General features: G+C 36.8%; 5 protein-coding genes, 2 long non-coding RNA genes and 1 pseudogene across 8 annotated transcripts; 4 read left to right on the top strand and 4 right to left on the bottom strand.

Moving 5' to 3' along the window:
- Positions 1 to 107: 107 nt before the first annotated feature.
- On the bottom strand, positions 108 to 4,986 carry AT1G32890 (annotated as a pseudogene; the record flags this gene model as incomplete). Its single annotated transcript has 1 exon — positions 108 to 4,986.
- A 544-nt stretch (positions 4,987 to 5,530) lies between these two features.
- On the bottom strand, positions 5,531 to 9,007 carry GBSS1 (UDP-Glycosyltransferase superfamily protein). Its single transcript, NM_103023.4, has 13 exons — positions 8,759 to 9,007; positions 8,306 to 8,665; positions 8,146 to 8,226; positions 7,956 to 8,054; positions 7,793 to 7,882; positions 7,555 to 7,618; positions 7,356 to 7,456; positions 7,108 to 7,217; positions 6,776 to 7,019; positions 6,516 to 6,692; positions 6,154 to 6,432; positions 5,922 to 6,050; positions 5,531 to 5,839 (listed from the first exon to the last, which is right to left on the bottom strand). The coding sequence occupies exons 2-13, from the start codon at positions 8,645 to 8,647 to the stop codon at positions 5,723 to 5,725; spliced, it is 1,833 nt and encodes a 610-aa protein (NP_174566.1). The 5' UTR covers positions 8,648 to 8,665; positions 8,759 to 9,007; the 3' UTR covers positions 5,531 to 5,722.
- Positions 9,008 to 10,460: 1,453 nt separating this feature from the next.
- Positions 10,461 to 12,443, top strand: AT1G32910 (HXXXD-type acyl-transferase family protein). Its single transcript, NM_103024.2, has 2 exons — positions 10,461 to 10,980; positions 11,069 to 12,443. The coding sequence occupies exons 1-2, from the start codon at positions 10,567 to 10,569 to the stop codon at positions 12,047 to 12,049; spliced, it is 1,395 nt and encodes a 464-aa protein (NP_174567.1). The 5' UTR covers positions 10,461 to 10,566; the 3' UTR covers positions 12,050 to 12,443.
- A 419-nt stretch (positions 12,444 to 12,862) lies between these two features.
- AT1G06627 lies at positions 12,863 to 13,357 on the bottom strand. The gene has a single exon (NR_139119.1). It is a non-coding gene; the product is annotated as an other RNA (long non-coding RNA).
- Positions 13,040 to 13,401, top strand: AT1G06633. Its single transcript, NR_139120.1, has one exon. It is a non-coding gene; the product is annotated as an other RNA (long non-coding RNA).
- A 496-nt stretch (positions 13,402 to 13,897) lies between these two features.
- AT1G32920 (uncharacterized protein) lies at positions 13,898 to 15,134 on the top strand. Its single transcript, NM_001333021.1, has one exon. The coding sequence runs from the start codon at positions 14,042 to 14,044 to the stop codon at positions 14,276 to 14,278; it is 237 nt and encodes a 78-aa protein (NP_001319130.1). The 5' UTR covers positions 13,898 to 14,041; the 3' UTR covers positions 14,279 to 15,134.
- A 1,155-nt stretch (positions 15,135 to 16,289) lies between these two features.
- Positions 16,290 to 16,942, top strand: AT1G32928 (Avr9/Cf-9 rapidly elicited protein). Its single transcript, NM_001036055.3, has one exon. It carries the CDS (start codon positions 16,473 to 16,475, stop codon positions 16,725 to 16,727), a length of 255 nt encoding a protein of 84 aa, NP_001031132.1. The 5' UTR covers positions 16,290 to 16,472; the 3' UTR covers positions 16,728 to 16,942.
- Positions 16,943 to 16,982: 40 nt separating this feature from the next.
- AT1G32930 (Galactosyltransferase family protein) lies at positions 16,983 to 19,900 on the bottom strand. The gene is made up of 11 exons (NM_103026.4): positions 19,434 to 19,900; positions 18,871 to 18,973; positions 18,735 to 18,781; positions 18,444 to 18,655; positions 18,289 to 18,352; positions 18,128 to 18,200; positions 17,934 to 18,054; positions 17,767 to 17,854; positions 17,563 to 17,688; positions 17,364 to 17,473; positions 16,983 to 17,269 (listed from the first exon to the last, which is right to left on the bottom strand). Exons 1-11 carry the CDS (start codon positions 19,538 to 19,540, stop codon positions 17,121 to 17,123), a joined length of 1,200 nt encoding a protein of 399 aa, NP_174569.1. The 5' UTR covers positions 19,541 to 19,900; the 3' UTR covers positions 16,983 to 17,120.
- Positions 19,901 to 22,080: the final 2,180 nt, after the last annotated feature.

The raw sequence follows: 22,080 nt of genomic DNA on the forward strand, positions 1-22,080 counted from the left end.
TATTCAAAAAAAAACAAAACGTTTTTACAACTCGTGCAACGTTTAGCAAAATGAGAAAAGCTGAGAAAAAAAATAGTTAGAAATTAAAGGTGTTTAGAGAATGTTTAGAGTGAGCTGTACGTTGCCCTTGTCATATCTTCGATCACCTGCTTATCTATCCAAGTTATCAAGTGTGACGTGGTGTTCGGTGTTTCTCCATGACGACGCCCATTCCTCTCTCTCCAAACTGTGTGTATTGTAGCTTGAAAGACATACCGGATTAAGAAACCATCGACTCGCTGTAATGACTTGTCTGAAACATAGGCCAGAATTTGTGGCCATTCCTTTGTGAATCTGGTCTTCCATAGCTTCTTAGCTACGTCACCCCAAATTGTCGAGACATAGTTGCAGGAGAAAAACAAATGATCACGAGTTTCCATAGTGTTAGTACAAAACACACAGAGACCCGATTCTCCTCTGTTCCATTTAACCATATGCTCCCCTGTTGAGAGCCTATCTTGGACCGCGAGCCAAGTACAAAACGAAAACTTTGGTGTGGCGTGATTGAACCAACCCCCGTTGTACCAGGGGACTGTGGGAGAAGGAGCTCTGATATGGTGCCACGTTTCTTTGGTAGAGAATGATGCATTGTACACATTATTTCGCCTTGTCTCTGTACTTTAGTATTTTTCTCCAAATCCAAGAGCCTGCATTTGTATTCTGCTTCAATGTCCAAAAATGCTTCCTCCTAAGAAGGTATGTGGTGACCCATTGAACCCATAAAGACTTGCTATTAGAAATGATTCGCCAGACCAACTTTAAACAACAAACATCATTAGCTTTTGTCAAGCTTCGCAAACCCAAACCCCCCTCTATTTTCGGCTTACAAACTTTTTCCCACGATATCTTTGCCTTCTTTGAACTCAGTTCTAAACCCGACCATAGGTAAGCGGAGCAAATCTTGTCAATCTCTCGGATACACTGTCTCGGTAAACGAAAAGCGCCTAGCCAGAAATTGCAAATACTCCAGAGGATAGATTGAATCAAGTTGAGCTACCTGCATATGAGAGGTAGCGTGAAGTCCACGACGCGATGCGTTTCCTAATCTGCTCAAGAAGAGGATCATAATCCTCAGCCATGAGTCTCTTAGTAACAAGAGGCAAACCTAAGTATCGAACTGGCAATTGACCTATATCAAAAGGGAAAAGAGCTGCAATCTCTGCTTTCACTAAAGGTGATACTCCTGCCATATACATTGTCGACTTCTCCATACTTATTTTTAACCCAGAGTACTTATAAAACTCATCAAAAACCTTCACTATACCCTATATGGATCTAACCTTACCATCCGTTAGAACCATCAAATCATCTGCAAAACTTAGATGAGTGAGCTTTAAACGTTGACAATGAGGATGGAAACCAAACTTGTGAGCTCCGGCAGCCTTATCCAACATCTTTGAGAGGACATCCATGCTTATGACAAACAGATATGGCGAGAGAGAGCAACCCTGACGTAAACCCCTTGCACTTTGGAAATAACCAGCGAGATCGCCATTTACTTGGACTGAAAAAGAGGCCGTAGTAATACACAGTTTTAACCAATGTATAAAAACCGCAGGAAAATTCATAGCCAATAAAACATTCAGCAGAAAAGCCAATTGGACCGAGTCAAACGCCTTCGAGATATCTATTTTAATAGCACAACGGGTAGAGACTTAATCTTTATAATAGTCCTTGACTAGTTCCGTAGCAAGTAACAGATTTTCGATGAGTAATCTGTCTTTTACAAACGCCGACTGATTTCCCGCAACAAACTCTGGCAGAAGCACTTTCAATCTGTTAGCAATGATCTTAGAAATTACCTTATAGATTACGTTGCAGCATGAAATAGGTCTATAATCCTTCATTTCCTTAGCTTCTAGCTTCTTTGGAATCAGAGCTAAAATAGTTGAGTTTATTCCTTTTGGAAGGAAACCTTTTAGAAAAAAAGATTGAACTGCCAAAATGAATTCAAGTCCTATGGTAGCCCATGTTGCCTTATAGAACTCTGTGGTATAACCATCTGGTCCCGGAGATTTGTCCTTCGGCATTGAAAACAGAACCCTCTGTATCTCCTCCGCAGACACCTCACGAGTAAGCAGCTCTTGATCAGATTCAGAACAACGAAAAGGTAGCAAGTTCTGAAGCTCACTAACATCGCAGCCTGCATAGTCCTCTGGGATAAAATGCAGAAATTCTCTAAAGAATCTCTCAGCCTCCACTTTTATCTCATCACCCTTTACAATGCTACCATCTGCACATTGAATTTCCTTGATCTGATTCATTTGTCTCCCTAGCTACCACAACTCGATGAAAAGTCTTGTTGTTCTTATCACCCACTTTCATCCAATGCAACTTTGATTTTTGTTTTAGATATTTTTCTTCTAGATCTGACACAAACTCCCATCGGTTATAAGCCGCATTCTCTGCTTCCATATTCTGCAATGAAGGGTTTTGATAAGTTTGCCTCTTGTTTCTTACACAAAACTTCATATGCTTCTTTTGATTTCTTCACTAGGTTACCAATTCTGTCTTTTGCGAGCAACTTTAACGCAGGCTTAAGACCCTTTAGCTTCTTGTTGAACCGGAAAAGAGTGGATGTAGACAAGAATAACGACTCAGTATTCTTCCAATAGTTATCTATCATTGGCTGGAACTCATGTAATTCTGCAAGGACATTAACGAACTTGAAAGGTTTTCGACCTTTCGCCTGACTCCCTTTTTCTCTTCTTAAGTTTATTCGTCCGCGCAAGTGATCCGAACAACCTCCAGCCTCAAATGTAGAATAGGATTGCGGGAAAGTTTGCAGCCAAACGTCATTTATTAACACCCGGTCCAGTTTTTTCATTATGAGATCATTTTCTCGCTTGTTACACCACGTAAAAAGTGGACCCTGCGAAGCCATATCAGTTATCGAACAATAGCTCACCGTTTGTTGAAAATCCTTCATACCTGCAGTGACCACAGGATAACTATCCGCAAGAGAGTGCTCTTCGATATCCAAAGTTTCATTGAAATCTCCAAAAATTATCCACGGTCGTTTCCGAATAATAGGTGAATCAGAATGGTCTTTCAGTTCCTGCCACAAAATCTTACGATCTTCTGCAGTGTTCATAGCGTACACAAAAGAACAAAAGAATTCTTCTTGATGGTTGTCAAGCTTAACCGAGCAGGTTACCAACTGAGCACTCTTATAAAAGGGACTAAGCCTTGTACTACTACGCCACATAACCCAAATGCGGCCTCTTGAATTGTGTTCATAATTTGTTATGATCGACCAATCCTTAAACAATTTACTCTGCAAACTTTCTGCTTTATGCTCCTTAACCCTTGTCTCTAAAAGACATCCAAACTGAAAAGGCGTTTCCTTCACCCACTTCTTTATTACAGAATGCTTTGATGACTTATTTAACCCTCTAACATTCCATGAGAACCCCGACATTAACAACGTTTAAGAGGGGGTTTCTTGGTCTGATCTTTAGGGGGACCCCTTGCTGAATGAGAAGAGTTATGTGGGATCGCTTTATGAGCAGTTTTAGATGCACGAGGTAAAGACGAACGCAAAAGGACCTCCTTATCTCCTCGAGTTAAGAGCTCCGTGTCCTCAACCTCCCTTGAAATCGTAATTCTTGTATCTGTCACAACCAAAGCAGGCTCCTGGTCTACCTTTTCCGCTACCTCCTCTGTTGCTTCTACTGCTCCCATAACTTCCTCTTCACCCAAGGCAGAGAACGAGTTAGAGAGGATAGAAACCTCACCGTACTTAAGACCCTCTGTTTTCCCCGGACTACGTCCTGTATTAGCCGGCGTGATCCAACCCTCATCCATCTTATTATTAATTCATACCGCTTCTATTTGTGCACCATCACTACTTTTTGCCGCTAGATCCTTTTCTTGAAGCTGCAAATCACACTCTACATGTGCAGGCTGTTCTGAAACAATTTGCAGACCTGGAGATGTGTCCATGTTTGTCACTACGTCATTAACTTTCAACAAATCCAGGGCTGAGGTATCCAGAGTGGACTTGTTCTCCGGAGAAAGACAAGTTTCACGTAGATGACCCCATTTTTTACAGCAGCCACACCTTGGTGGTAACCATGGGTAAGAGTACTTAATGACAGAGTCTAGCTCACCTTCCTCTTCTCCTGTAAAGTTGTACTCCTTTAGTAATTCTTTCGTTAAGTCAGCCTCTACCATAATCTGAGCTTCATCAAAACAGACGCACACATCTGTTTTAGGATGTAGACGGATTGGTTTACCAACTGCACTTGCTAGAAACTCCAACCCCTTGTCTGTAAACATCATTGGTGGGACATTGGTGAGAGTGACCCATAAAGGTATTGATTTCATCGCCGGCTGAGCCTCCTCTGCAAAAGGGGTCCACTTTGATACTATCATAGGGATATCCGTGATGTTCCACATTCCTCTATTCAAAATCCTCTGCCTCATACCTTCGTTTCTTATACGAAACTTCACTGTAGACTGATTAACTTCAAACACATCTATAAGTGAAGAACGGTCTCCCAATCTCCAAATCTTGTTCACAATCATATGGATTTTCCCCACGTGAGGGGCCTTAGTATTCAGAAACTTTCCAATCAAGAAATCTTCCCATAGAGGTTTTGCACCTGCAAACACATCCTTTGGAACTACTACCTTCTCCTTACCATCTATCTCTGATACCACAAACTTTTGCTGAGAGAAGATATGTTTTTTTGCAACGTTGACCCAAGATGGCTTCCCGATCTGATTCCTTTTCCCTTGAATGGACGATGCTTCCTGATTGATTTTTGAATAAGTTTCCCCTACCCCTACACTTGTTCCCGAGCCTGTAGCTGAGATCTCTTCTGCGTTCCTCTCCTTCTGACCAACCTCTTGACTCGAAACGATCACTGGAGGAGGAGAACCACCTAATCCGGCCACCGGCGAGCCGCCAGGCTGGCTTAAAGAAGCCGCCGACGGTAACATGCGTGAAGAGAAAGCAAAAACCCTAGTCGCCTCTGTTTTCGCCTCCACGTCAGCAGAGCAAAAAAGAATAACTGTAAGTTTCCGTCAACCATAGATTTGATTTACTCTGTGATAGAAGCTTCCTGATATCGGTAGTGCATGCAAGCTGTGTTAGAGGATCTTCTGACCAAACACCAGCTTGAATGGCAGCGATCATGGCTTCGTCGTCCATCTAGAAATCACCAGAGATTGTTTACTTGTGAGATCGTTTTTAGACCAAGATTTGGGTTTTAGTGACGTGGCTTTCTCTCTTCTTTGACTTCTCTCCTAAGCAATTCACAAAACTTGAAGATAAACCCGAGAAATCTAAACTGAAATGTGAAAGAGGTAAAGAATCTTGCATTTGAGCAAGATTTGTGACGTAGCGAACAAGAAAAGAAACGGTTTCTTCTTCTTCTTAACCGTTTTCCCTCCATATATCCTCCTTACATTCAAATTTTATCTTCTTATTAGTTTGATTGTGTTTATGTGTTAAACATTATTGTGACAATAAATTGAAACTATTCTGTAAAATTCTACCATTTTTTATTGATTGTGATGATAAACTTATATATGATTGATTGTGTTCACAAAGTTTTTTTATTATTATATTAGACTCTAACATTTCCAATATACATTACTTTTCCTCAACCTTCCCTACTCCTAACTTCCCAACGCTTTCTTCAAACCACTTTGACACAAAACAAAAGTCATATTCTCACGGCGTCGCTACGTTCTCCTTGGCCAGAGGAGCTATCTCTTCACCCTCGGTTCCGGCTTCACTTCCCGCCACATTAAGGGACAATAGTACCTTCTCCCACAACCTCGCAGGTCCCTGCATAACATCAAATCAAGATTGATGTCAACAACTCAATATAAACAAAGTTTCAAACTTTAGAATGAACTGAATCACTGACCTTCCAGGAGAAGTCTTGGTCCATGCAGTTCTTGACCATTTCTTGCATTGCGGATGTTCCATATACTGCAACGGCTCTTGTCACAGCCTTTGCTGTTGCTATCACATCATCTGGATCCACAACTTCACACTATATAACAAAGCAAAATGGTAACTCATTTTAGATCAATTTGTTGTCATGTCGAAAGAAACTGTTGTAGAAAAAGCGCGAAAAGCTGGTGATTTTGAGTTACCTTGACGTTGAATCTTCCAATGTGGAAACCTGTGTAGCCATCTTTCACAGTGTCCACAAGTCCACCAGTAGATGCCACAATAGGGACGGTTCCATATCTCATTGCGTGCAGCTGAATGAGACCACACGGCTCAAACCTGCTTGGGACAATGATGAAGTCAGCTCCAGCAGTGATCATATGAGCCAATGGCACGTTGAATTTCGCCACTCCAACCGCCTTCCCTGGGAACTTCTCTTCTAGTTCAAGAATCTGAGCCTCCATCTTCTTCTTTCCAGTCCCCTGTGAAAAACATCAGACAAGAATCAATAACTTTGTGATCCTAAAGACGTTATGATCACAAGTTCACTGCTTAGTGTACTCACAAGGATAACCATCTGAACATTGAGCCCCATGAACTTGGAAATAGCTTCCACTAGAATATCAGAACCCTTCTGCTCCTCCAATCTCCCTATGAAACCGATAACCGGGACATCCCTGTCCACGGGAAGTCCAACAGCAGCCTGAAGTGCTTCTTTGATCAATGGTTTAGCATCTGTAACCTGTAAAAACAAGTAGCAAGATCGGTAAAGATTTCCCGCAACTTCTTCTGTCCTAATGCACTGATCTTCAAGAGAAATCTTACAGTGGTAATATCGTATTTGATATCGATGTACTTGTCAGTAGACGGGTTCCATTCTTGAACATCCATTCCATTAATAATTCCGGAAACTGTTTTCATTCGAAGATATTTATGCAATTCCACGCCTCTATCAACTCCAGAGATGAGTTCTTGAGCGTAGTATGGACTAACTGTTAAGACACGGTGAGCTTCCAGAATTGCAGCCTTCATCCAGTTAATTTTCCGTCCTTTTACTGGCTTTTCATACCTGAAAATGGAACAAGAAGTTACAGTAAATTAAGATTGAAACATGAGACAAAATGGTGTAATGATCTGTTCTTCAGAGAAACCAGTACCCGTCCATGAAGTCGAAAGAACTTTTAAAGCTGATGGGCAAGTTGAGAAGGGAATAGTCATCAAAGGCAAATCTTCCCTGGTAGGCTATGTTGTGAATGCAGAAGACCACCTAAAAAAAAGTAAAATATTTTGATATTCATTGTAAAAAGTATCAAAGCTAGAGTTTCAGTTCAAGATTTGGTAATGTTTGCTACTTTAAGATGAATAGCTAATTAACATGATGAAGGAACAAAAATTATATCTATACCTTTGCATTCATGTAGACTCCGCGGGATTGATACATAGATTTGAGGTAACATGGAAGTAGAGCAGTGTGCCAGTCATTGGCAACAAAGACTACATCTTCACCTATAACATCAGAGAGATAGGCTTTGTTACTTTTCAAAAATTGAAGTTTTATTTTTTAGAAACCATTTTAATTAAGAATTGAGAAATCATTTTCTTACCATATGGTCCAGAGAAGTACTTGCTGCTGTTCAGGTTCAGAACCTGTGGTGCCTCAAGAGCAGCCTACCAACGATCAAAGTAAATCAAGTTATTGCTCATGCTTGTACGCTATTCAAACACAGATTCTGCATTATTTATGAATTTAATCTCTGTAGGCTACATGTTTCAATCAAATGAGAACCCACGATTCAGAAACAACACAACTGTAACTACAGAAGTAAGAGGAAAGAGTGTTACCTGACACAACAAACTGAACCGGAGTTGGTTGTCATTGTAGTCTACTCCAGTTATAGGACCATAGATTTTGGATCCTGTTTTGCCCACAACCTGCATTATTACCATTCCTCATTAGCTCAAAGTACAATACACCCTTGTGATTATCTAACCAATATAAACAGACCTTAGCAAGAAAGATTGGATGGTCAACAAAGACACGATCAACTCCTCGTTTGTAGCAATGGAAGAAACGAACATTCTCAACTTTATCCCCAACTTTGATCTGCATCAAATAACATTCCAAGATGACTTACCTAAGCATCCAAAATTCATCAAGGTCCATACAGAGCAAAAGAAACTTGAGAGAATTATACCTGAACCACAACACAAGTGTCCCAAGCATCTTTATATTGGTCATACCGAGGACAAATTGTCATCACACGGTGGCCTCTAGCCTAACAAAAGTCATAACATGTAGGTTCATCAAAAAACAAGTAAAGACCTCAAATCAAGCTAATGTTTATATGAACTTACAGCAAGAGCTGGAGGTAGACCACCGAGAACATCACCAAGACCACCAGTTTTACTCCATGGACCAACTTCAGCTCCAATAAAAATCACAGACATTCCTTTCTCACACACAATCTTACCAGCAGTCTTAACTTTAGAAGATCTCTTTGAGGATTTAGCAGAAACAGGTTTAGCTTGAGATCTCCTCTGAAGGTTATCCACCATGTTGAATGACCTTAACCCACAATGAGTCAAGGATTGGCCTTTTAAGGTAATCTGAGCGACATCAGAGCATGAAGAAGCACCATGATTGTTGAAAAGTGAAGTTCTTGACACAAAGTTAGAAGAAGCAGTCACAGTTGCCATTATGAACTACCCGTTTACCTGGATTCAACAGATGAACAATCAAAATCGATACTTTAAATAGAAAGATACAATCTTTGACAAATTTTACATTAAACAGAAGAAAAAGCTCACAGATTTTCACGGCAACTGAGGAAATAAGAGCCAATGGAGGAGATGAGAAAGTGAAGAGAGCAGAGGAGAAGAATGGTCAGTTATGTAGAGAAGAAGAAGAGTGGAGGCTTGGACTGACACGAGTGACACGTGGCGTTGTTATAGTTGTTGAGTGGCGATTTTCAATCACATGATGAGGGTCAATACTCAAATACTCAATGGCATTGCCTGAGAATATGTGAGAATCTTGAGGTTATACTTTGGGAGGACGATATTTTGATGCGTACGTTTTGGTCCGAGTGGCTAAGAATCGACGGCTGAGATTTGTTGGTTTTGGGAAACTGGGACTCTTTTAGTGGGTCCTATGCTTACACAAGTGTTTCTGTTGTCGTCGTGCATCCTCATGAACGTACCGTTGGACGACATTTTTCTTGGCCCATTTGTTAAAATTCACGGTCGAGAATTTTTGTCATGTTTTATTTATTTAGTTTTGTGTAAGCTTAACCACTGATTATTACTAAATAGCAATTTTTAAGTTTAAATTGATAATGTCAATGTGATTGCATAATTTTCAAGTTTCTTGCGTATATATGTATAATTTAGATTCACATATATCAGAGGCTAGCCAAATAAATTATTTCAAGAATTTTTTCATGCACCATCATTTTTCCTTCCCTTTCAATTACTTTAAGTTATTTAATTTCCATTAGTCACATCTTAAGTAGTAATTTGTTTAACAAATCTTGGAATGTTAGAAAGGAGTTAATGTCATGATTATATTTTTTGGTTATTGTGGACGGTTAGGAGTGATTTGTCGCAACATAGGAGATCGTGTGATGATGTTGCAATCTCTCCAAGACAGTTTCACGCATCCACAAGAACATAGTCTTTGGCCCATTTTGACGTTAACTTTTATTTCTTAAATTCGGACACAAAATTATGATTCGTGAAATGAACATTTTATATTTTCATATTATAATCTCATGATCATCCGTCCAAATTCTTCATTTTAACATAAATTTAAAACTAAGTCTTTATTTTTTAACAGAAATTCCATCATATTATTTTTTAAAACCATGTTTATTCATGTCTCACAAGTCTATAATATTAAAAACCATAATCATACTGACAATCTAATAAATCCATAGTCAGAAGAAAAAATGTCACCATAAAAAAAATAAATTCGGATATGAAAAAAAAATAAACTCGGAACTAATTATTATCCGAATTCGATGCTCTCTTATAATACCATATTGAAGTAAACCTTACCGGAACAATAAATTATTGTTAAGATTTGGACATGTAGCCGAGAGGATACCACTTGAGCTAGCCAAAACCAAAGGAGTCAAGGAATCATCAAGGATCTGATGATGTTGTTGTGGTGATTATCATCTCTATGATTCCAACCAAACATTGGAACATAACTCCAATCATTTCCATAATTTAGTTATTTTTTTAAAATGAGATATAAGATCAATTACTTAAATGAAAATGTGTGACAATTCAGAAATAGTACTAGATATGTGGGAATAGTGTATTACACAAAATCTGCAGTTTCCAAGTAGCCTTGCAAGTTGCAACGTTTAAGTCATTTTCTTCATTGGTGGGTATTCGCCGAAATTAAAAGGTACTATCACACAGTACTACTATACAGTAACCGGCCACTAGTGGCTAAAAGGAAAAAAAAAATATCCAAGTAAAATGGAAATAGTCACGTAATTTCTCTCCTACACATTTACATCTTTTATAAATTCTCTGACTCACACAGTAGCTTTCCAACACACCACAGTCTTTTTCTTTTTATCTTCTCTACAAAACAACATCCTACCATGGAAGATGCAGCGGAGCAAGAACGTGGTTTCCACGTGATCACCATAAGGAAGCAGATAGTCACGGCTGCTCTTCCCCTCCAAGACCATTGGCTTCCTCTTTCAAACCTCGACCTCCTCCTCCCTCCTGTCCAAATCAGCGTTTGCTTCTGCTACAAGAAACCACGTCATTTCTTATCCGTGGCTGAAACCCTAAAAGCGTCTTTGGCTGAGGCTCTCGTCTCCTACTATGCCTTTGCCGGTGAACTCGTGAAAAACTCCTCTGGAGAACCCGAGATTCTCTGCAACAACCGCGGCGTAGACTTCCTTGAGGCGGTTGCTGACGTGGAGCTCCGGGAGCTTAACTTGCATGATCCTGATGAAAGTATCGCCAAGCTTGTTCCGAAGAAGAAGCATGGAGTTATAGCTATTCAGGTAATATAACACCGAAATCATACTTTCATCGATTCAGTTTCAGAAACATATTCTTATAACGACTTAACTAACTTGTATGTGTAATTAGGTAACTCAACTTAAATGTGGGAGCATAGTGGTAGGATGCACATTTGATCATCGAATTGCAGATGCTTTCTCCATGAACATGTTCCTTGTTTCTTGGGCTGAGATCTCTAGATTCAATGCACCAATCTCTTCTGTCCCATCGTTCCGGAGATCTATACTAAACCCGCGACGACCACTGATTATCGACTCATCTATAGACAAGATGTATATGCCTGTCACGTCTTTGCCCCTTCCACAAGAAACAACAAATGACCTAGATAATATCCTCACAAGCCGTATCTATTACATCAAAGAAAATGCGTTGGAAGATCTCCAAACTCTAGCAAGCGGTAGCTCCCCCAAGACTGGTTATGGTCAGAGGACGAAACTAGAGTCGTTCAGCGCGTTTCTATGGAAACTTGTGGCGAAACACACAGGAAGAGATCTAGTTTCGAACAAGAACTCGAAAATGGGTATTGTTGTCGACGGAAGGAGAAGACTTATGGAGAAAGAAGACAACACTTACTTTGGAAACGTTCTTTCCATCCCATTTGGTGGACAGAGTATCGATGACTTGATTGACAAGCCATTGTCTTGGGTGACCAACGAAGTTCACAGATTCTTGGAAGAAGCAGTGACCAAAGAACATTTCTTAAACTTGATTGATTGGGTTGAGATTCACCGCCCGATACCGGCAGTGTCGAGGATCTATAGTACGGGAACCGACGATGGACCAGCTTTTGTGGTCTCCTCCGGGAGGAGTTTTCCGGTGAACAAGGTTGATTTCGGTTGGGGCTTACCGGTTTTTGGGTCATACCATTTCCCATGGGAGGGAAGCTCCGGATATGTGATGCCGATGCCGAGTCCGGTGGACGACGGGAACGGAGATTGGGTGGTTTACTTGCATCTTACGAAAGGACAGTTAAAGTTCATTGAGGAGGAGGCTTCCCATGTGCTTAAACCCATAGACAATTATTATCTCAAGATTAACACCATCAATTAATTTAAACCCTAATCTCTTTTAGTTGATGTGTAAGTTAAAGCTACACTTATGGGTTTAGTTGTTGACTTCTGGTGCGTGTATTTATTGACATATAAAGAAATGTGTAAGTTACATGTCAAGTCATACGTCTTTGGTAAAGCCATGAGTATGATGGCTTAATCTTTGTGTGAGATTGATGCCTTAAGGTTTTCAAGATCTGCTATTAACCTCAGGAAATCACTTTTAATCTCCTCAATCAACATATTGTCACTCATCTTGTAACCCTATATATACAAGACTGGGCTTTGGGCCAAAGAGAGCCTATCGAACTTTGGAGGCAACTTTATAAGAGATTTTGGAGGCAACTTAAAGAGCTTAATTTGTCCTCTTTTGTTACTTGATGTGCCCCTTGTCATGTCTTAACCATTTTGAGTCTTCTGAGTTTTTTTAAACATTAAAACTCTTTGCTTTGTCTCGCGTTTAAATTTTCTTCTCTTTTCTTGTATGGTTTTACTAGAGAGTTTCTTGCACTTAGACGAAAAAGTAAGAAACACATGCACTAAAACCAACACCTAGGCTTACCCAAGTTTTTTTTTCTCTTAAATATATATATTTGAACTATATATGAATATTTTGGCTTAGCTGAAAGTAGTAATATATATTTGATAAATCACATGATTTTATCTTCAAGCAGATCAAAACGAAACACAAAAATACCAAAATACAAACACAACATGAGTTAACATGTTCGGTTGAGTCAGATTATCAAATAGCACACCATCCTTGTCCTTCACGCTTAAATGCGGATACCAATAAACCTATTTAAAAATACAGAAATGGATCGAACCACATCTCATGTCCCGGTGAATCAAAACGTTCCAACAATGACCCAACGTTCAATAAACTTTTTTTATTTAGTTTTCGAGGGTTTTAAAAGACGCAAAGAACTTTAGTCTTACGACATGGTCACATGTCTAAACAAGAGAAGGAAAAGCCATGTGAATGGGACCCCTCCTACTTGGAAAACAGAAGGCAACAAAATAAGATTCAATTCAATATCGACCCTCCAACTCCATTGCCTATCTACACAATTCAATTCAACCCAACTTGGACCCCAAGATTAGGCTGATCAGCTTCTCTATCTTCAGCGCGTGTCTTCCACGCTCAACATACATTTATGATTTATCTCCTCTTTTTTTGGCTTGGATAATTATACCGAAGCAAAGTTACCGAATCAGACCAAACCGGAATTTCGGTAATTTGGTTCCGGTTTCAATTTAGAACCCCATATTGTTACATGAACTGAACGCAGTGTTCGTCACTTCCAAACCAAACTGATCCAAAGGTTTGAATTCGGTTTAACTTCGGCTAGATTTTTCTTTAACCGAACAAACCTTTGTTTCCGAATTTTCAAACCGAACCTAACCGAAGTTCTCAATTTCCACCCTTAATAATTTTTATAATCACAAATATTTTTTTAATGAAAAGCCACCGCTATTTCTTTTGAAAGTTTCAACTAGATAGATTACACGTAAAGAAACGAATTCTATAACTTGGTTGGATTGATTCTCTTCTAGAACTTTCAAAACTTTTCGGTGATTGTCAATATTTGTATGATTACCGTTAAATACGGGGAAAAAACCATGTGAATTACTTGTACATGACTCTATCATGTAGTATCTGACATTTCCTATCTCCCAAGTTTTGCAAATTGTCATGACTTTCACGCTAACGAAAAAGACATAAACAAGAGGAAAATGGAAAAAAATCTAAGCGCGTGACATCTCACGTACCAAAGAAGCAACTTGGAAATTGGAACGTAGAAGAAAAAAAGCCACTCAAATTCTTCACGCTTTCCTTTATTTATTCAACACGGTCTCGTTGTATATATAAACAAAACCTTCTTCGTCATTCTAAATAAGAACACACAAAGATCTTTCTAAAGTTCTAAAACATCTCTCTCTCTCTTTCTCTAGAAATTTCAAAGTCTCTTCTTTTCTTTTCTATTTGATCATGAATTCTATGTTCAGTGCCTTCGACGCTCTCTTCGCAGAGGTCATGGGAAAGAACCTTATGGCTTCTTCGTTTACTGCTACTACCGCAACAACCAAACCTGCCGCCGCGCCGCAAACACAAACGCAGGAGAAGGCAAACGCAAGTAGCAAGAAGATAGGTTTGGTGCAGAAGATTCCGAGGTTTGCTTTGGAGCTTGATGGTCTTCACTGCTTCGAAACAATAGTCCGTTCTTGATTTGATTCGTTCTTGGTTCTTGGCTTCAAGATCAGAAACTTAGAATCTGAGTTTCTTATATTTTTATTTATTTTATTAATTCATTATAACATGTGATTGTGAATACGTTTTGGAATTTTGATATTGATCGATTTGATCTAATTATATATTTCTTGGATTCTCCGATTTTGTGTTCATATTTCTCCGGTTCTGGCTAGATGCAAGGGTTTCGGTCCGGTTAACAAAATTTAGATTTGGTTTTAATTTAGATTTAACTTATTTTGAAGTTATATCAAATCAGACAAGTACTTCTGAAAATCGAATTCAAAGTAAACAACCATCTATTAAGTAGATCTTAATTTTTTAAAATTAAGAACCTATTAATTAACATAAATAAAGAGTTTGGAGTTTGAACCAAACCAAAAGCGAGATTAGGTAAAGGTTACCCTACTTGATGAAGTGGCCTAGTTTCATGGTTCTTTGAAAGATAATTTTATTATAATAAATTGGTGTTTCACCAAAAAAATAAAAAAATAAAAAAATAAAAAATAAAAAATGGCATCTAAGCAAATGAAAGAAAGATAAGTGGAACTTTTTTTCTTTTCTTTTGCCTTTAACTTAACATTATGTTACAATTCTAGGCTCAACAATTTCGTCGCATAAATAAAGTTTGCCAAGGTGTTGGTTGTTGGATGTAATATATGAAAAATTCTTGAGCAAAAAAAGATGAAACTATTCAAACAAAATCCATTAATAAAAACCATCAACAGATCAAGTAATCAGAATTCACACTTCCGGTTCAATGATGAATCCTACAAGCAGTGTAACGAGCTAAAAAGATAATATATTATTCAAAGGTTGTAGTTGAAATTTTCAGCAAATATATATTGTAGCTGAGTAACTTGAATGATCTGGTCTATAGGTTTGTTCATGTTTAATTCGTATTAGCTAACTCTACGGTAAGACTTTTGAAAAGTCAATAATAGTGTTCTCATAAATATTTGGTATGAATTGCAATAAAAAAAACAATAAATGAACATTTTTCAATTAAAAGTCAATAAACATTTTCTGCATTACTATAAAGTATAAACTAGATAGTTCTCCAAAGATCATACTAGACAACTAGTCACTATGATGAAGAAAACAAAAGAAGACAACTAGTCACTATTCAATAGTGGTGTGTAATCGCAATATTTGAAACTGTTCACCGACAAAGATCTCTCGTTGTTAATCTGCAACGTTTTAACTTTTGAAGGATGCGTCGTCGTCTATTCGTCGCAAAGTAGTCAAACATTTGTTTAAAAAATTGAGTTAGCCTTTATTTTGCTTTTTTGACCTTGCCCTTTACTTTTTTTAAGTTCCAAGTTAAATTATTTTTACCAAGCAAACAAATGGCCTAATTTTGGTTGAGTTTATTTGTTTTCCTAACGAAGCAAATGACCTAATCGACACCAAAAGAAACCAAACAAAAGTCTATTTAGACTATAGTTTATAGATTTTTTTAATATATATATTTATCAAAGCGGATATCCGCAAATATTTAAAAAAAAAATCCGGATATTCGAAATTCCGGATATTTAGAAATTTTCGAATCAAAGCAAATTATAAAATCAAGTATTCGGTTAAAACGAATCGAATAACAAATATTATAATTTTTTCGGATATCCGCTTCGTGCCCAAACCTAGTTTTCACAAACCAAAACACAAAACCTGAATATCTTCCACCCCTAAATCCTACATCAGAATAACAATTACCTATAAAAAAACACAACCAATTCAAAATCCATTCCTCTTCTATAAAAAGGTTACCAACTTACCATTAATTAATTAGATGATAGATGAAAAATTATGTTCACCAAAGTCCAACCTAAAAAAACAATGTAAGGTCATCTCGTCTTTGTCAAATCGCCACATCTCACGCTAAACCAATAAACCGATTGAGAAAATTAGGTCAAACTCGCGTTTGTTCACACGCGCTTTTAAAACAACAACAAATTGGAAAATTTCAACTTTTGGACTAACTCGGATCCAACTAGGATTCTTCTCTTTCCTTATCCAACACGGTCTTTTTTCGTCGCGTCTTTACAAAAAAAAAAAAAACTAAAACTCCTATATAAACAAAAAAAACCAAACCTTTTTTTTTCTTCTCATTCAATCTTTGTTCCTTTCACCAAAACCCATCAAAGATCTTTTTTTTTTCTCAATTATTGTGATAATGAATTCGATGTTTAGTGCCTTCGACGCCATGTGTGCAGAGATTATGGGAAAGAAAGTCACCGCTGCTTCTTATGTCTACCGCTCTGAACGCAATTCTGCTTCTTCTTCTTCTTCCGTCGGCGGTCAAAACGCGTCTTTGTCTCTCAAGAAAGATGAAAAAGCTTCAAAGAACATGGATTTACCAACGAAGACACCGAGGTTTGCTCTTGAGCTCGATGGTCTTCATTGCTTCGAGACTATAGTTCGTTCTTGATCAATATCAAGATTACCAATTTTTGCTGAGTTTTTTTTTCTTTTTCTTGTTTTGTTCTGTTTCGATTCCTTTTATGTAAATACAATTTTGGAAGATTTAATTTCTTGATTAGAATCATCATCCTTATGTGATTTGATTCATCGTTTCTGCTTTACTAATTCATGAATTTGTACATATATTAAAGAAAAAAGAAGACTTTTTGTTTCTGTTCTTCAGATTCTTTAGCAAAGAACCAAACTTTGCAAGAATTTAGGGTTTATGAGGCAAAAATTGGGACCTTTTAGATGATGTCTGTAATGTTAAACATGTAACATCAATCATAATCATAACCTAGACTAATAATCCATAAGAAGAAGAAGAAGCTGAAAACTATACATTACAGAGAGAAAATATTTAGAAACTACTATGCCAAATTGCTCCATCGCCTTCACCACAACGTTGATGTACTTCAAGCATTCTATCTACGGATTTGCAGATTCCACTACAGCTCCAATCGAACGATGCTGCGCAAGGGTTTCCTGCTTGACCCTTCCACTCACAATCTGCATACAAACAAAAATAGTTACTAACTTGATGATTCTTGAATGTAATCTCATTTGCTTGTTTGATGTGTCATGAGCTACGTTTTGTGTTTACCTAAAGGTGTTCCACAGCAGAGGCTTCTATCGTCGATATGTTCAACATCGAGACCAATGAACCAAGAACCTAAAGAGACATCTTCATTTGCATACTTGTGAAGTAGTTGCCTGAAAGGATATGATGAAATTGTGTGAATCAACCTGTGTGGAGAATAGGAGAGGATGATTGTTAAGTAATCTGAGCTGAGAGGGTTTACCGGTTAACTGAGATATAAGTTGCTAAATCTTTGGAGATTGCATAGATTTGTCCAGTTGCATGTCTGAAGTATTTGTTTCCTTCTTCACCAAACTTCCAATATTCTGGCTCATGGTATTTGACTCCTCTGCAACGCATTATCCGGAAAAAAAAGAGTCAACTCTCTGTGTGAAAACATGAGCTTGTGATAGATGTTGTTGCTTACTTTTGAGCAAGGACAGGTCCAGACTTCATGCAACCAATGTACACTCGCGGTTTTGATCTGTGGCGAGCCAATGTAGAACCAAGCATTCCTGGATGATGACTAAACTTTAACTAAGCTTTTCTTGGAACAGTATTTGTATGCTTTGAATTTGAAAGACATGAACTGACCGAGATTTACGTGAACATCATCATCCACTTTGATGTAGAAGTCTGCATCCCATTTTGCAACAGCAGATGAGAAGTATATTTGGGTTTTAGATGATAATTCATGATAACCTTCTATGTGATTCTGCAAGATTTAACTTTTCATCAACAAATAGAAAAGAACAGAGAAATATAAGCATGTGGACGAGAGTATTTACCAGTCGAAAGAAGTCTTTGTGTTGTTCTTCTTCAGCTTCAATGGTGTGGTCCAAGACTCCTCCAGGAGAAGAACTATTAGGAATAATTGACAATATGTAGATATCAAATAACAGTCAATATCTAGTCAATGTTTGAAACCAAAGACAATGTCAAATTCTACCTGTGACCTATAACAAATCTCATAATGATTCCCTTCTCTGTCTCTAATCTTTTCAATTCATCCCCTGCAAAAAGGTTGAACAAAGCAAAACGCTTTTTCAACACTTTTGTCACATATGCTATGGAAAAAGAAGAGCTGGTTTGTCCTTATTGAACCTTTAGGAAGCCAAGTTCCTCTTATGGAGTCTCTTCGTTTTCTGCTACTGAAAGCAGTCATGATTCCCATCACAAAGAACATCCGAGGCCGAATCTTCGATTGGTCTGCTACTGTTTTTGCAACAGCTGGAGATCCATCTCTACCATCAGATCTTGCTGCTCGAGCTGTAGCTAGTTCTACCTCAAGAGAAGAAATTGTCTTGTCTAATGTCCTGTAGATAAAATGCATAATCAATACATGTACTGTGTACTACAAAGCCATCTTTAATATCAAAACAAATGGCACTTCACTTGATAACATCATGAGTATGCGAAACTCGAGATAGAATGTCTCCTTCCTGAATAAAAGAAGCATGCCAAACTCAGATTAACTGCAATAAATTGGAACGAATCAGGTGATGTAACACACAATGTCATATCTACTTACCTTGCTCTCACAATCAACAAGAGGATTAAGTGATCTAGATTGATCATTTTGCTCAGGTGAAGCTCTCTCAATGCCATCTACGGTTTCAAAACTTGCCAAAAGCCTAACGAAAGAATAGATGTAAGATCAGAAGCTAGGACATTAAAGTGATATTCATCAACCTATAAGGGCTTAAAAGCTCAATATAGAACTCTTTGGATCGATATAGCTCTTGTTTTATCTTCTAAAATTGTCTAACTGTAACAAAAGGATCAAGCTTCTTCTAGACACAGAACCAATAAAAGCAAACTTGTAATAAGAACTAAAGCTACTAACACAAAAGAAGAATCACAACAAAGAAAAAAATCATCTTTTTCATTAGAGTAAACCAACTTTATGCAAATTTCTGCATCAGAATGTTCCAGATTCACCAATGTAGAGACAGAACATACACTAGGAGAGACAAAGTTACAGACTTTTTTTTGCTACATCTAAACGAAATCCCCTAAATTTCATTAACAGTAACAGTAACAGCAGATTCCACAGCATTAGCAATGATGGAGAGAAAGAGAGAATGAAAGAACCTGTTAACGACAAGAACACCAAGAAGGAAGCTAGAAATACAGAGAACAAAAACCCATCTAGCTGAAACACCAGAAGTTGCAGATTTCTGATACCTTCCCATTCCCATTTTTTCTTTAACTCTTTTCGAAAAAAAACTCTTTAATGAGAGAAGAGGAAAGCTAGTTTCTTTATTTTTAAGGTTGTCTTAGCGAAAACAACAGCTGAACTCATCAAAACGACATCATCGTCGTCTTCTTGGATGAGCAAAAAGAAAACAAAAAAAAACTCAAATTATGTCCGTAATTGATTCCTCCTTTTCTTTCTTTCTTTCTTTTTTAAAAATCTTTTTTTCACTGCACTCTGAATTTTGCAGTGGACTAAATTCTTAACAAGAAAAGGAGATTTTTTTTTGTTTATCTTTCTCTTTTGAGTTAAATCTTTTTATGCAGAATGCTTTTGTCTTTAATTTCGAATATGTGGTTTTTTGGTTGCTCAATCAAAAGTCATTATTGCTGGCGAAAGGAGTCGCGTGATTCGCAGCTTCACTGTTCTGTCCGTCCCAAGACAAAAAATTGCGAATTTCCAATTTTGCCCCTATATTCTCTATAATCTACAACACCACCAATTTGTTTTGTTTTTGGAATTTTAGATACTCTTCACTAGATCTGCTCTTCACGAAATTATTCTAAATATAAATTATATGTCAAAATTTCAAAATAAATAAATACTACACATAGCTTTTACTATATATTATAATTTTTCTCGTTATACATATTCTTTTTTCTTTTATTTTGTGATACTAGGTAGAATCTCGAACGTAATAGATTTATGTGATCTCTAATTAGGTGACGATTGTCTTTTTTTTTTCTCATCTATGTTAACTAATTTTCATTTTTGTTTCCTCTTATATTCGTACAAATTCTAACCATACTAGATACTTTATGTTTGTTACATATACAAATAAAATGTCCATAACTTTGCTTAGTGTTGTGGATCTAAACCACTTTTTCTAGCTAAATTACATTGTACTATGAGACAAAATCTAAGCGTGAGATTAGTTTAAGGGGCTCGACGTTATTAATCTTCATAAAATAGATCAATGTTTTGATGCAAAGATTAATATAATAATTTATGTATCTTCGACTTTTTAATCATTATATTTAGACCAGGGTGGCCACCAAACTTCATTAAATATATATCTTATTCTGTATAATGATTAGTACCATTTCCCATCAATTTAACGGAATTATGGGTTGAATCTACAGATAAGCACGTTAATACTATATTATAAAGTTCCATACTTATTTCGGCCAAGGCACATTACTTTGAACCAAAGAAACATCTAAAGAAAGACGGTTGATTTTAAATTCTCTTAAATATGATATGCTACGTTATTCATCGACATGATCAGAATTGTCTTGAACATTGATTAAATGATTATCATGAACTATTAAGGGACAGGGAAGTTTTTTAATGCTCAACTTTGTCATGGTACTCCTTCTATTAAGGCCTATGACAATAATATAGTTTATGAATCGAAACTAATAATCTAGAATTTATGCATTTTATGTATTTTTAGATATATATTTTTATCTTTAAAGCTAGATAAATGTCGATATATTATAAATTTATAATGTGTTATATGTTAACAATAAAAGTAACTAGCCATTGAAAACAAAATATCGTTTCTGTATGTAATTGTAAAAAAATGTTGGATTTAGATAAAGATTGTTGCTTTTAAAACCTGGAAAATTAATTAACATTTTAGACAGTTTTGTGTATTATAAACGGTCAGTTAATACAACTTAAATGATCTAATAGATATTCATGTTTTGTAAAAGTCATAATTGTAAGGGACTAATTCTTTTGCCAGTAAGGAAGTAACACTATTTTTTTTTAAGCTAATATTAAATTATATTTAAAAGAAATAAATCAACGTATATATAAATTAATACAAATTGTTTTTAAATATAGAAACAAAATAAATCATTCTTCATTGTGTGTCTTTTGACGCAAATGTTTTTTGAAGCAAATCAATCTTGTAAGTCTCCTTCATACTTCAACTCTCACCCATTTATCGTACTTAAATTTCAATAAAAGCACAAATAAACTAAATTTTTTTTAAACTAATAATATGGATTCTCAAAAAAAAAATAAAAAAAAAAATAGTAATTAAAATTCTCAAATTTCGAAAATAACAAAAATAAAAAATTCTCACCAAGCTCTTGGACGGGAGACAAGGATATTATAGTCAGTTTCGCAAGAAGACGAAGGTGTGGGGAATCATGCAGTGCTGCACAATTCGAAATTCAAAAAAGTGGGTTGCATGTTCTTGAACCGGCTTTGGTCGAGTGATGACAAAATTGGACCAATTGGTAACCGGAAGAAAGAACAATTGAATAATCATATGATTATAATCTGTTCTAAGACAATTCTAAATTCTTCAGAATACCATATTTTTAAGTTTTTTGTAAGAATATCATTATTAGCAATAATACTCTCTATACTGTACATACTTCAAAATTTATGTTATCCTTTCATATTTTTTTGAGCAAAATTTTCTAAATTATCCTTATCTCTCACAAGTCACAAGAAGAAAAGTAAACTATCAAACCACAAATAATTGGTTTTTGTTGAGTAACTTAATTTATTCAACAAAAATATTCT

The sequence above is a fragment of the Arabidopsis thaliana genome (genome assembly GCF_000001735.4).
Source record: "Arabidopsis thaliana chromosome 1 sequence".
Lineage (NCBI taxonomy): Eukaryota > Viridiplantae > Streptophyta > Magnoliopsida > Brassicales > Brassicaceae > Arabidopsis > Arabidopsis thaliana.